This window comes from Leopardus geoffroyi, chromosome A1 (genome assembly GCF_018350155.1).
Source record: "Leopardus geoffroyi isolate Oge1 chromosome A1, O.geoffroyi_Oge1_pat1.0, whole genome shotgun sequence".
In the NCBI taxonomy this organism is placed as follows: domain Eukaryota; kingdom Metazoa; phylum Chordata; class Mammalia; order Carnivora; family Felidae; genus Leopardus; species Leopardus geoffroyi.
The window spans coordinates 80,616,979-80,629,389 of record NC_059326.1 but is presented as its reverse complement, the minus strand read 5'-3'; the positions used below and the strand labels follow the sequence as shown (position 1 = coordinate 80,629,389).

The window sequence follows — 12,411 nt, the reverse complement described above, 5'->3', positions numbered from 1 at the left end:
GCTTCTGCGGTACTTTCTGGAAGTTTACACTCCATCGCAAATCTGTCCAGAATTTGACCACATCCTATTTATAGCGCTTGTTTTCAACAGAAACAAAAATGCATTAACAAACAGGAAGACTCTGACCAGAAAATGTCATGCTTCCACGAGAAGAAATCTCCTTACCAGCACCAGTGTTTATGATTCCCTGAACAAGGCAATTTCTGCAGCACCACAGAGATTACAAAGAGGCGACTCAAGAAATAAAGGCCTGGAATAAAACTCTCTATGTCCTGAGAGTCTCTTACTCCTCCTGGAGCACCAGCAGAGGCGATGAGAACCAGGAATACTTCTCTGAACCTAATTCTCTGTCAAAAGCACTATAACATTCCTCCTTAACGTGAAGAACAAAGTCATCATCTTTTGGCATGCATTCAGAAAGCAACAGGCTTTTTCAGAAAACCAGTGTTCCTGACAAAAGACTTCTGAATGAATTTGCTAACTGCAGATGGGTACTAAAACATCTCTTGTAAACAAAGTACTTTACGGACAGGAAATAGGTTGGGCACACATCTTCTTGGCACAGGAACTTAGTAGTGAGTCACTCAGAATTGAGGGAGAAAGGCCATCACAGGCCAGAGTATTTACAAATAATCCAGAACTGGACTGTTTTAAATAAGGTGTTGCTAACAAAAATCATCCTGCCACAACAAGACTGCATTGTAAGAAACTACACAAAGCCAAAGCAAACTCAGAACTGTGGATTCCCATCTTAAGCTAAAGCAATTTAATATAAACTGGAGAGGTTTAAGTTGCTACACTTTTTTTGGTCCTTCTTGGAAGACTATATTAAGAATATTATTGGGGGGGCGCCTGGGTGGCTCAGTCAGTTAAGCATCCGACTTCGGCTCAGGTCATGATCTCGTGGTCCGTGGGTTCGAGCCCCATGTCAGGCTCTGTGCTGACGGCTCAGAGCCTGGAGCCTGTTTCAGATTCTGTGTCTCCCTCTTTCTCTAACCCTCCCCTGTCCATGCTCTCTGTCTCAAAAATAAATAAATGTTAAAAATAATTAAAAAAAAAAAAAAGAATATTATTGGGGCACCTGGGTGGCTCAGTGGTTTGAGCATCCGACTCTTGATTTCGGCTCAGGTCATGATCCCAGGGTCATGGTATGGAGCCCCACATTGGGCTCCACACCCAGCATGAAGCCTGCTCGAGATTCTCTCTCTCCCAGTGCCCCTCTCCCCCACTCATGCTCACTCTCTCGAAAATAAAATTTTTAAAAAGGGGTACTATTGGGGCGCCTGGGTGGCTCAGTCGGTTAAGCATCTGACTTTAGCTCAGGTCATGATCTCACAGTCTGTGAGTTCGAGCCCCGTGTTGGGCTCTGTGCTGACAGCTCAGAGCCTGGAGCCTGCTTCTGATTCTGTGTCTCCCTCTCTCTCTGACCCTCCCCTGCTCACACTGTCTCTCTCTCTCAAAAATAAACATTAAAAAAGGGGGGGGTATTATGGACCCTTTGTAAAAAGCTGCTCCAAGTGTAATAAAAGGTAAAATTACGTACAAAATAATAACTGCATTCCCTAGTCTTGTACCTGCCGTCTACTGCCACAGTGAGGCTGCATTAACAAACAGCCACGGAACCTCAGTGGCGGGCAGAAGGAAGCATCTACTTTGGTCCGTGGGCTACGGGTCAGCTGGCCGGTCCTTTGGGTCACGACTGGGCTTGCTCGCGCAGCAGTGGTCATCTGTGTTGGGCAGCAGCGCTGCTGATCTGCGCGCGGCTCTCTCCGGTGTGAGCAGGCAGGAGGGGAGTCCAGGAGGCCTCAGCAGGGACAGTCAAGCTCTCTGCCACGTGCTCTCCAATCCCTCAGCATCCAGGGCCTGGGCCTGTCCTCAGAGTAGACGCAGGTCTGAGAGAGTGCAGAAACACGCAAAACCTCTTGAAGCCTCAGCCAGTACTAACACCTGTCACTTCCGCCACATCCCATTGGCCAACACGAGTCGAGGCCAGCCTCAGATTCAAGAAGGGAGAAAACAGGCTCCTCTTTGAAGGCAGGTCTACAGGGAGTGAAGAGCTGGGGCCACTTCTGTAATCTACCACAACCCGTCTCTAATTTGCCTTGTACCCTAGGAGGCTGACCTCTGAGGACGCTGACCTCTGTGGAGGCTGACTTCTATGCATCATTTCCCCAGAGCCCCTGCCCAGCACAGTCTTAAGACACCATTCATGTACACTATGAGTGACCTTCCCTAGACTGTGCAGTGCACAACTTACACAACCGTATGCAGCTGTCTTCAGTTAACCCATCTGTAGAATGATGAGTTTGGGTGGGATAACCTCTTGAGAATTCCTTCACACTGAGAATTCACAAATGCGCTACACTTAAGACCCCATGATTTCCCTTATGACCTGCCTAAAAAGGTGATATGGAACAGGTGCATGTGTGTGCATGTGTTTCTGTATGATGTGGACAGTAGCACACACATAGTAGGAACCCAAAACTACAGTGGTTTAAATAATTGTGACATATGTGTTTGAAACGTACTTCGACACATCCCATTTAAACATCCCCACCTTGCTCCTTGGCCCTTAGACTACAGCAGACACAGCACTGTCTACAAAAATAGGGCTGAGAACGACCAGTTTGGTTCATAGAACTTTTAAAATTCAGAGCTAAAGTTAGAAATGTGAAAACATCAGGAAATGCATTCTCCTAACCTAACTGGGTAGAACTGATGGAGGAAAAGGTCAGATGTCACACCCAGGGCCCAGGGCCAGCCCCAACACCCTCCCTCTGCGGACGCCCTTCCCATGCATGAAACTCTACAAATGTGAAACCCGAGCCCGCCGGCTCAGCCCTCCAGCAGCTGTGTGTGCTCTGCAGCTGCTCGGGGCCTGGCGCTGAGCAGAGGGTGCTGGAAGCCAAACTCAGTGGTCCCACCGACCCAGACAGTGGTGGTCTGTCAGGGTGGGAAGGGAGGGGCCACCAGCCCCCTGGAGTTGCAAGACTCCGGCTGGTTGTGAGAATAAGGAAGTATTCCTGGATTGGCGTTGGCCTTGAGGTTCAAATCCTGGCTTGGAGTTTTCCCAGCAGAGAAAGTTTCCAGGGTCAGTCCGTAAAATAATAACAACTTCTGTGTCCCGAGGACCCTACTCTGTGCCCAACAACACAAGAAACCCCTCAGGGCTACCCATTTACCCTCTTAGCAACCCTTCTGCCCCAAGAGGCCATTCCCTCTGGTGGTGGGGGGGGGGGGTCATTAATCTCATTTTTTAGGGAGAAACTGAGACTCAGAGAAGTTGGAGAAGTTGCCACACGTCACACAGCAACTGGGTGACTCTGGAGCATATATGGGGACCGCCCCTTCTTAGGGTGGCTATGGGAGGGACCAGTGGGTCTTGGGGACAACCGGTTGCCCCAGCTGGTGGCACTGCCCATGACAGAGTTGGGTGCCCAGAGGATGGTGGCCTTCTGCCACCTTCTACCGACAATGACAAACACATGGGCGGCTCCAGTCCAAGACCAGAGCCGGACCTCTCGAGAAGTATTAGACACGTGCACGTGTATGTACGTACATGGACAGCACACTGTTCTACATCTTAGCACAGATGGACCTCAGTAAGCGCAGAGTCAGGAAGGCCCTCGAGTCCCCCGGAGGACAATCCGATGCCAGAGCAACAGTTCGCCAGACTCCTCGGGGGTGTCCTCCAGGAGAGAGGAGGGAAAAGGGTCAGAGGAGCGTCCCGACCAGGGTCACAGCCCGAGCACAACACTCTCTAGAGCTACCTATCCTGCTTCCAGCTATTTCTGAGCCCCCAGATAACCAGGCAGGTGCGTGGCTCACATCCTGACAGCCTCCCCTTCCCTCTTAGGACCCCTGGTGAACGGCAGTCTGTGCCCACGATGTAACCCTGGAGTCTGTCCTGTCACTGTGGTCACTCACATTGTCAGTCTGGTGTCCTGAGCTGGTCTGTAACTCCTGAAGGCAGGGACTGACTATGTCCTCCTGATCTAGCACACGTGAGCAGGCCCAGCCCGGATGGCAGGCACACCTGGGCTCTTCTGCCCCCGGGGGCTCTAACTGGGCGACGTGGGCACGGCGTGAGGCACTGCTGGGCCTCAGTGTTCTCACCTGGGAGATGGGGGCGACGGTGCTCTGCACGCTGCCTGCAACCTGGGGCACGCACTATTTCTGTAAAAGACACGGACACAGGCGGGCAGTGCTTAAGGGAACCGGGAAAGGAAGCCACCGCGGGCACTGCTTCTATTAATAGAATGAGGTCTTGGGACAGCACCACCGCCAGACTCTGCTGGAGGACAAGGGGCAGCTGCCCTTGGAGAAGGCCCTCTTGCCCCCCCCCCCACACACCCCCACGTCACACCTGCCGGAGCAAGCACACCATGCACGGCGCCAGCACACTCGCTAAAGCGAGCCACTCTGGGCGTCCCCCCATCTAAACTGCCGGGAGGCTGCCTGACTGCGAATCAGCCAGCAAATGCAGTGGGCTTCCCCCTCCTCGGGGCCTGAAACCCCCAACACGAATCCCCCTCGTGCAGGGCTGAGGCAGGACTTCAAAATCATATGCTTCAAAAGCAGATGTTTGTCATTACATTTTAACTCCTCTGAAAGCTTCGTTTCATTACAAGGAATTTGCTCAGTTTGCAAAGTTTAAAGAAGTCTCCCGAAACACACAGTTGGGATGTAACGTGCCCTGCGACTTCTCTCAGAATGCTTTCCCACGAGACCGCCAAGTATGTATCAACAGCTGCGGGGCATGGGCCTCCGAGTCTTGGCCCTGTGTGAGCGAGACCCTCGCCATCACACCACACTGCCATCGCTGACCTCATCCCCAGCGCGAGCTGCTCACGGCGGGCCCTCAGAGCCGCTGTCCAGGGGCCACTGACACCTCACTTCTCTCCTGCAACCGGCCCCAGAAATCCTAGGACTGACCAGAAACGCAAGCCACAAATCAACCAGGAAAAAGCAACTTTTTCCTCCTGTGTTATATCCGAACTCGCTGATTGCCCGCAAGCCTGCAGAGGACCACCTAAGGGCTGCCCGAGGATAGTCTGAGGAAACACAAACCATGTTGTAATCCACGTGTCAGGAAAATCATCAGAGGCTGGCCTGCTCAGACGCTGGTTGCCTGGAACCCCTTAATTCCTGTTCCTTTTCCTCCATAGCTGACTTTAATTTTTTTTTTTTTTTAACGTTTATTTATTTTTGAGACAGAGAGAGACAGAGCATGAACGGGGGAGGGGCAGAGAGAGAGGGAGACACAGAATCGGAAACAGGCTCCAGGCTCTGAGCCATTAGCCCAGAGCCCGATGCGGGGCTCGAACTCACAGACCGCGAGATCGTGACCTGAGCTGAAGTCGGACGCTTAACCGACTGAGTCACCCAGGCACCCCCATAGCTGACTTTATTTCCTCACGCTGCTCCTGTTTTGACAGTTTTCTCCTGCACTAAACCCTCTAAGAACAGTTACTCTTTTTATCTCCCGTAGCACCTGGCATCCTCCAAGCAGGTATGTACTCAATAAGTTGACTGGATTCAAATTCATTATGTAACCCATTATGTGTTAGGTTCTGTCCCCCAAAATGTGTATGTCCAAGCCCTGACCCCCAGAACCACAGGACGTGACCTTATTCAGAAACACGGTTGCTGCAGATGTAATTGGTTAAATTGAGGTCATACAGGGGTCGGGTGGCCCTAATCCAGGGACGGTGTCCTCATAAAAGGGAAGGTCTGGGCACAGCAGAGACTGGGGGAACTTCATGGGGACTCTGGGCATGTGCGGGACCCCCTTCCCCAGCACCTTCAGAGTGAGCACGGCCCAGCCCGTACCCCAGTCCCGGGCCTGCACCCCAATCCCCGGCCCATACCCCTATCCCAGGCCTGCACCTCCAGGCCTGGGAGAGAACGTCTTCAGTGCAGCCAGCCAGGGGTGGGGCTCTGTCACCGCCCCAGGACACAGGAACCCAGCCCAGCAGCTTAACCCCATCTCAACTCACATACACGCCCAGGACATCCAGCAAGGCCAGAAGGGTAGCAGGACTTTCTCAACTGTGATCCACAAGTGTGGATCGATGGGAGCGTCCCCAGGGAAGCACTTTACTGATTCCAGTGTGTTCTGTTCTCCTGCCTTGGGGAAGACAGAACCAGGCTCCAGGAGATTCTCACGCTGGATCCAGCAGCCCCGTGGGCCGCACCAACAAGGAAAACTGAAGCAGTATTTCATGAGCCCTGCCACTTCTGTGTGCTCATTAAAGGTGCTCCTCCTTCTAGAACGTCTGAATCTTCATTTCACCCCTGTGACTAAACAGTCCAGAGGGGCTTCAAGTGTGAGTTCACGAGCTCAGGGTGGCAGGGGCCCCTGGATTCAGGGCCTCTGCCCGCTCCCATCCCAGGAAGGGTGAGCAGGCCAGCAAAACACCAGGGCCATTGCTGGAGAAAATCAAAGCGCAAGTGCCTCACACACGAAGGTCCAGGAAACCGCATAATCCCCACTCTGTCTCTCCGACAGCAGGCGACCTGCCGGTGGCGATAATGAAAAGTGTCTCTTTTCTGAGCTGCTCACGGAGGTGTATGATCCCCGCCCCCACCCCCGCCTTGCGAAGGGCAGCCTGCATCCAGGGGAACCTGGGCGAAAACATCTACAGTCTGAGAGTCCCCGTGGTTCTCCGCCCTTTCACTGGCTCCAACTAGAACAAATAACAGAATACAAGGAACACACCGGCACATGTCTTCTCGACCAAAGGCATGTGGGAAACCCGAGCCACCTCTGCGCTTTCCCCAGCCTAACGGTCCGTTTTGAGTCGTGGATCTGCACACGTGGCATGCTGCTTCCAGCACCCTACCCAGCTGCCAGCGTGTTCAGGTGGCCAACTAGGGTAAAGTTAAATCTCTTTGGGTTCCACATGAACGTTCAGCGAAGTTTCCAAACGCTCCTGTGTAAAAGAAAGCCGTCCCCAGACCGACGTCCGCAGGGCCAAGTGAGAGCTGTTGCACACGTCTGCCTTGTGGCTCGCACTATGCGGTGTGGGAGCCCAAATCAATGCCTCTGCTAAAGAGACAGGAAAGCTCGGGAGACGCGGAAACCTGTGGTTTTTAGAGGCAGAGACTGGCTAATATTTTACTCCAAAAACCTACCTTTGAACCACACAGAACCGGTAGTGCTGTCTCTAATTTGTGCCACTTGCATTCTGGCAGTGTCAGCGGAAAACCAACCAGTTGGGGCCACAGGGGGGTTGGTGGTAGGGAAGGACAGTAGCAGCAGAGTACATTTCTGGGGGACCCTGGTTGCAGAACATGTCGGGCTTCAGTCCAGCTCCCACAAGCTAAACATTTCCTCTCTTTGTTTTAGGGATGGAAGGAGTGCTACAGTTTGGAAAGAAAACCTTTGGAGAATGTAAAAGAAAATGATTATTCAAGTCTGCCAATCACATGAATGCAGCTAATATGCCAAATAGCACGCTTCGATAGTGACATGATTTTATCCAGACAGCGCAGGGAGTTTCCTAAAACTTCACTCTTAGTCACGGAACAACGTTTTATAGAAGCCTGTGTTGGTGAACTTAGCGTGCATTTGCACTGCTTTCCAACATCTGACTTTTATTACCATAGGTCCTCGTATCCAGATGACAACAAACTGTTCCGAGGGCCTTGAAAGTTAGATTCTGCTCCTTAAGCCTGTCTTAAATCATAATTTTATTGTGACATCAGGTTGGTTTACAAGCAACGTTTTTATTTCCTGGCCAGGCAGACAGCCCTTCAGCCTCATCCAGATTCTGTTTTCATACATACGTTCTAAGTGAGAAAAAATACCTAAAACTAACAGGCATGCAAATTCATATGAAACAAAACCTTTTCTGACCTTTAAAATGCAGCACCAAAACATGCACAAACTTGTAAGATTAAACGTTTTACTTTTTCAAGTTGACCTAATTAACATTTGATTAGCAAATCGTCACTGTATGTTAGGGCTAAAACAACCCCATTTAAAAAATTAAACAGTTTTTTCCTAACTACGGTGTGCTTCAGCTTCTACACTTAACACCTCTTAAGTAACTGTTTGAGCTTAAGATTCTACGCTGGCAAAAAAAAAAAAAAAAAAAAAGAAAGAAAGAAAGAAAGAGAAAAAAGGATAAAATTGCAGTGTTTTTGAAACACAGGGTCACATCGTTTTTAAAAGCACTTCTACCCCCAGCCCTGGCTTTGTCAGCCTGTGTGGGAGGAAAGCAAACTTTAATCACTGGCAGAGATGCAGGTCAGGGTTCACACCCCCGCCCCGGGGAAACCACCGGCCACCAACACAGAAGCAGGCAGGGTCTGTGGGCCCGGCGATTGTGCTCAGAATCAGGCACGGACCCGAAAATGAAATCGAGAATTTTAAGCCAGCCTCGGAGAGTGCCTTGGCTTCGTGGGGTCGGCCATCCTCGGGGCTTGGAGACACGAGGAATTCTCTGGCGGGGAGGGCAGTCGGTCATCTTACAGCCCGGCCCTCGGCTATCGATCAATGCCTCTGAAAAACGCCCAACAATTGGTCGACTAAGCAGAGGTGAAACTCTCCTACGATACCACCAACAAAAACTGTTCAAACAAAGCCTCGAGGAGGCTGTGCGCGGCGCTGGAGCGCGGCTCTCCGCTCGGGTCACCGACAGGGGCGACTCCACCTTGGGGCGGAGCGCAGCCGCCGCTCCCCTTCCCTGCGGCCTCCCCGGGGCCGGTCCCCTCGGACACGGCCGGGCCACCCCCACACCCCCACCCCGGGCCCCGCCGCAGCGCACACAATGGCGCCCCCAGCTCCCGCCGCCCGGGCCTCGCGCCGCCTGCGCGCCCCCCGCGCGGGCCGCGTTCCCGGGTCCGCGCACAAAGGAGGCGCGTGGGCTCCTCCGCGCCCCGCGCGGCCGCCAGGTGCCGGCGCCTGCGACCCCGCGCCCGCACGTCTCCGCGCATCCCGGGCCGCGGCGGGAACGAGGCGGGGCGCCCGCCGCCCGGGCCTGTGCGCCGTGGGGGCGCGGGCCGGGGCGGCACTTACTTTCTCGATGGTCCCGGGGAGCAGGCGCTCCAGCAGCCTGCAGAGGACCACCCCATCCTTCAGAGACGCCTGCAGGAAGCCCTCCGGGTCCGAGATGGTTTTCTTGGGCGACTCCAGCACCCCCAAGGTGATGAGCCACGTAACGGTCTGCTCGGCGGAATTCATAGCGGCGGCGCGCCCGGCCTCCCCGCGCCGCGAGCCCGTCTGGGCGCCGTTCACCTCGGAGCGGCCGCGGCCCGGCCGGCTGCGCCCCCCGCCCCCTCCGGCTCGCCCATGGAGAGGCCGGCCCCGCGATTGGCTCGGGCGGCGCCGCGGTCCGGCCGGCTCGCGCTCCCTCGCGTGCGTCCTGGCCGACTGTCAAGTGCCTTTTCATTAGATGCACATGAACCTGCGGCGGCCGCCCGGCGCCGCCCCCGCCGCCGCCTCCCGGCTCCCAGCCGCCGCCGCCGATGACATCACCGCGAGGAGAAGAAAAGACGCGGCGCTGGAGCAGCCCCACGCCGGCCGGCCGCACACGCACCCCGCGCTCGGGCCCGCCGTGCGCCCCGCCGCGCGCCCCCGCCCCGGCCGGGCCGTGCGCGCCCACCTGCGCCGCCGTGACCTCCGGAGGCGCCGGCCGCCTTAACCGTTTGCGCCCCGCGGGCCCCCGCGCACGTCCCGCGGACGCCGGAGCGCGCGGCGCTGCCCTCGCGCCGGCCCCTCCTCAGAGGGCGCGGAGCCCGTCATTGATTTTCCGAATTCACCAGCGTTGCAACTATTAAGTGCTTCCCAGAATGCTCTTTTGATTTTTGCCAGTTTTATTTCGGGCGGGGGTGGGGGGTGGGGGGTGCTGAAAACGAGACGTTTGCTTCTCCCCGCCACTTTGCAAGCCAGCAATTACAGAACACAAATCATCATTAAATCTGTGAGCAGATGGGCCTAATTCGGGGAGGAATTGATTTCCCCGGCGCTGCTGAGATCCTTGGGGACGTGGACGCCCGCACCCCCACCCCCAGCGTGGAGCGCGGGTGTCAGGTGTGCCCCCTGCCGGGAGGCCAGCTCCAGCGCGTGACCTCACCACCCGCCAGGCCGGCCCGCTCTGCAGGACCAGAAACCTTGGAGCGACTCCACTTTAACTGATGGTGACGTTTCAGAAACCATGGGTATCAGGAAAGCAGCAGAGCCTGAACTGGGTCTGTGTCGGTGACGACGACGGGGAAGGAAGGACGGAGAACGGCCCCAACCAAACCGACCTCTCAGCCCCCATCGCACTTGGGCAGAACATGGTCGGTTGGCAATGGCCCTGGCAATGCGTAGGCCAGACTTGAAGAACTCGGACTTCCAAGTGTCCCGAAATGAACAAGCTTCTCCGAACATGGAATGACATTGACACATGCATCTAACCAAGGAAGAGAGCCCCTTCTTACAAGAGCACTGTGTAAAGGAGAGTCCCTTGAACACATGTGTCCCTTTACTCCCTCCATAGCCCTCAAGTGCTTTCCCTGCTGGCTTGCATGGTGGCCTGTGGCAGTTTACAACAGCTTAGTAGTCACCTACAGAGAGCTGACGGTATGCCAGGCACGTATAGTCCAGTTAATGACAAAAGCTAGAAGCCATATAAAACTTTAAAAAAAGTAGAGGCTTAAGGGGTGCCTGGGTGGCTCAGTCAGTTAAGCCTCCCACTTCCGCACAGGTCATGATGTCACAGTTCAGGAGTTGGAGCCTGGCATGGGGCTCTGTGCTGACAGCTCAGAGCCTGGAACCTGCTTCAGATTCTGTGTCTCCCTCTCTCTGCCCCTTCCCTACTCTTGCTCTCTCTCTCTCTCTCAAAAATAAATAAGCATTTAAAAATTTTTTAAAAAATAGAAGCTTAACTCCCTTTTCCTCTGCCTTCATCCGGCATACTTCTGTGTCAATCATGAATTGCAGCTATTTCCAGCTTTGAGTTAAGCAGTTACATTTTCTTCTCAAATGCAAACACACAGTCATGGAAAGGACAGCATGGAGTCTAGACACGAGGGCCACATACTTGGTCATAGCTACCACTTCTGGAGCTCGCCCGTCTCTGCCAGAACTCCCTCCCTGTGTTGCATCACACCATCACTATCACAGTCTTACCAAGTCTGTCCCCTTGTTCCCACGGTCACACACCCAGGTGGTGGAGAAGCAACTGAAGCCTGGACTGTGGGTCTCCAGGACCCACACATAACCAGCTTTCCAGACTACTTCTCTACGCTTTCTAGGGAACAGAGCAGTTAAGACTTCCATTAAGGTTTGTGCCCAAAGACCCTTGATCAACAGAAGGGTATTGACCTAAGGGTAGTTTTTCACTGAGATTTCTGTTTATGCTCATTACTGCTGAATTGAAGAAATCAGAATACAGCCATTACAATTTCAGATTCTATTATAATATATTCAGATTAGGTCTGGTGCTTACAATCTGGTAAACCAGAGTAAGAACTTGACTCAATCAAATGACCCTAAAGAAAGGCAGCTCTAGTGAGCGGCCTGAGGTGACCAATCACTGGACAGTCAATTACTGTCAGAAGGGAGGCCCACAGGCCACCTACCATAACTAATCTTAGAAGTCTCTGACCATTTCAGGGGCGCCTGGGTGGCTCAGCCGGTTAAGTGTCCAACTCTTGGTTTTGGCTCAAATCATGATCTCACAGTTTGTAGGTTTGAGCCCTGTGTTGGGCCCTGCAGTGCTAGCTCAGAGCCTGCTTGCTTGGGATTCTCTCTCTCTCTCTCTCTCTCTCTCTCTCTGCCTCTCCCCTCCCGCTCATGCTCTCTCTGTCTCTCTCAAAATAAAGAAAGAAACATTTAAAAATTTTAAAAAAGGGGGTGCCTGGGTGGCTCAGTTGGTTGAGCATCTGATTTCGGCTCAGGTCATGATCTTGCGGTTTGTGAGTTCGAGCCCTGCGACAGGCTCTGTGCTGACAGCTCAGAGCCTAGAGCCTGCTTCAGATTCTGTGTTCCCACCCCAACCCTGCTTGTGCTCTGTCTCTGTCTTTCAAAAATTAATAAACATAAAAAATTTTTTTTAATAAAAAAAAAAAAAGAAGTCCCTGAACATTTCAATGCTTTGTGGCTACTAGTGGCATTCTTTTACCTTGGATACACATTAATTTCAAAAAACTTTATTTGGAAGGGATTCATTCTAGAAAGTAACACTGTTCACAGCTAGGTGTTTTTAGGTGTTTAACCGAGCGACTTTAGTATCCAAGGTGGGCATATGGTTAAACTTTCCAGTTTTCCAAGTTCCTATTACAGAAGGCATGAGCCATGGGGAAGAACTCACCGTTCTATTGGGTCGGAGCCAGGCCGTTGTCAACAGAGGATTTGAGTCCTGTCTGCGGATGCCCTTTGACTCACCTCAGAAAAATGTGGAACAGCTCTCGATGCAG

General features: G+C 53.3%; 1 protein-coding gene across 8 annotated transcripts in view; it reads right to left on the bottom strand.

Annotated features, from left to right (window-relative positions):
- ARHGEF7 (Rho guanine nucleotide exchange factor 7) overlaps positions 1-9,527 on the bottom strand; it is a 135,685-nt gene extending 126,158 nt beyond the window's left edge. For 2 of the 8 annotated variants that reach the window (XM_045482249.1, XM_045482279.1), the window contains exon 1: positions 9,026-9,296. In XM_045482249.1, coding sequence (XP_045338205.1) covers positions 9,026-9,190 — 165 coding nt within the window. In that variant the 5' untranslated portion in view covers positions 9,191-9,296. Of the gene's footprint in view, positions 1-1,574; positions 1,888-9,025 lie in introns of those variants that run through there. The other 6 variants (XM_045482189.1, XM_045482296.1, XM_045482303.1 and 3 more) reach the window with 6 other exon arrangements.
- Between the last annotated feature and the right edge of the window lie 2,884 nt (positions 9,528-12,411).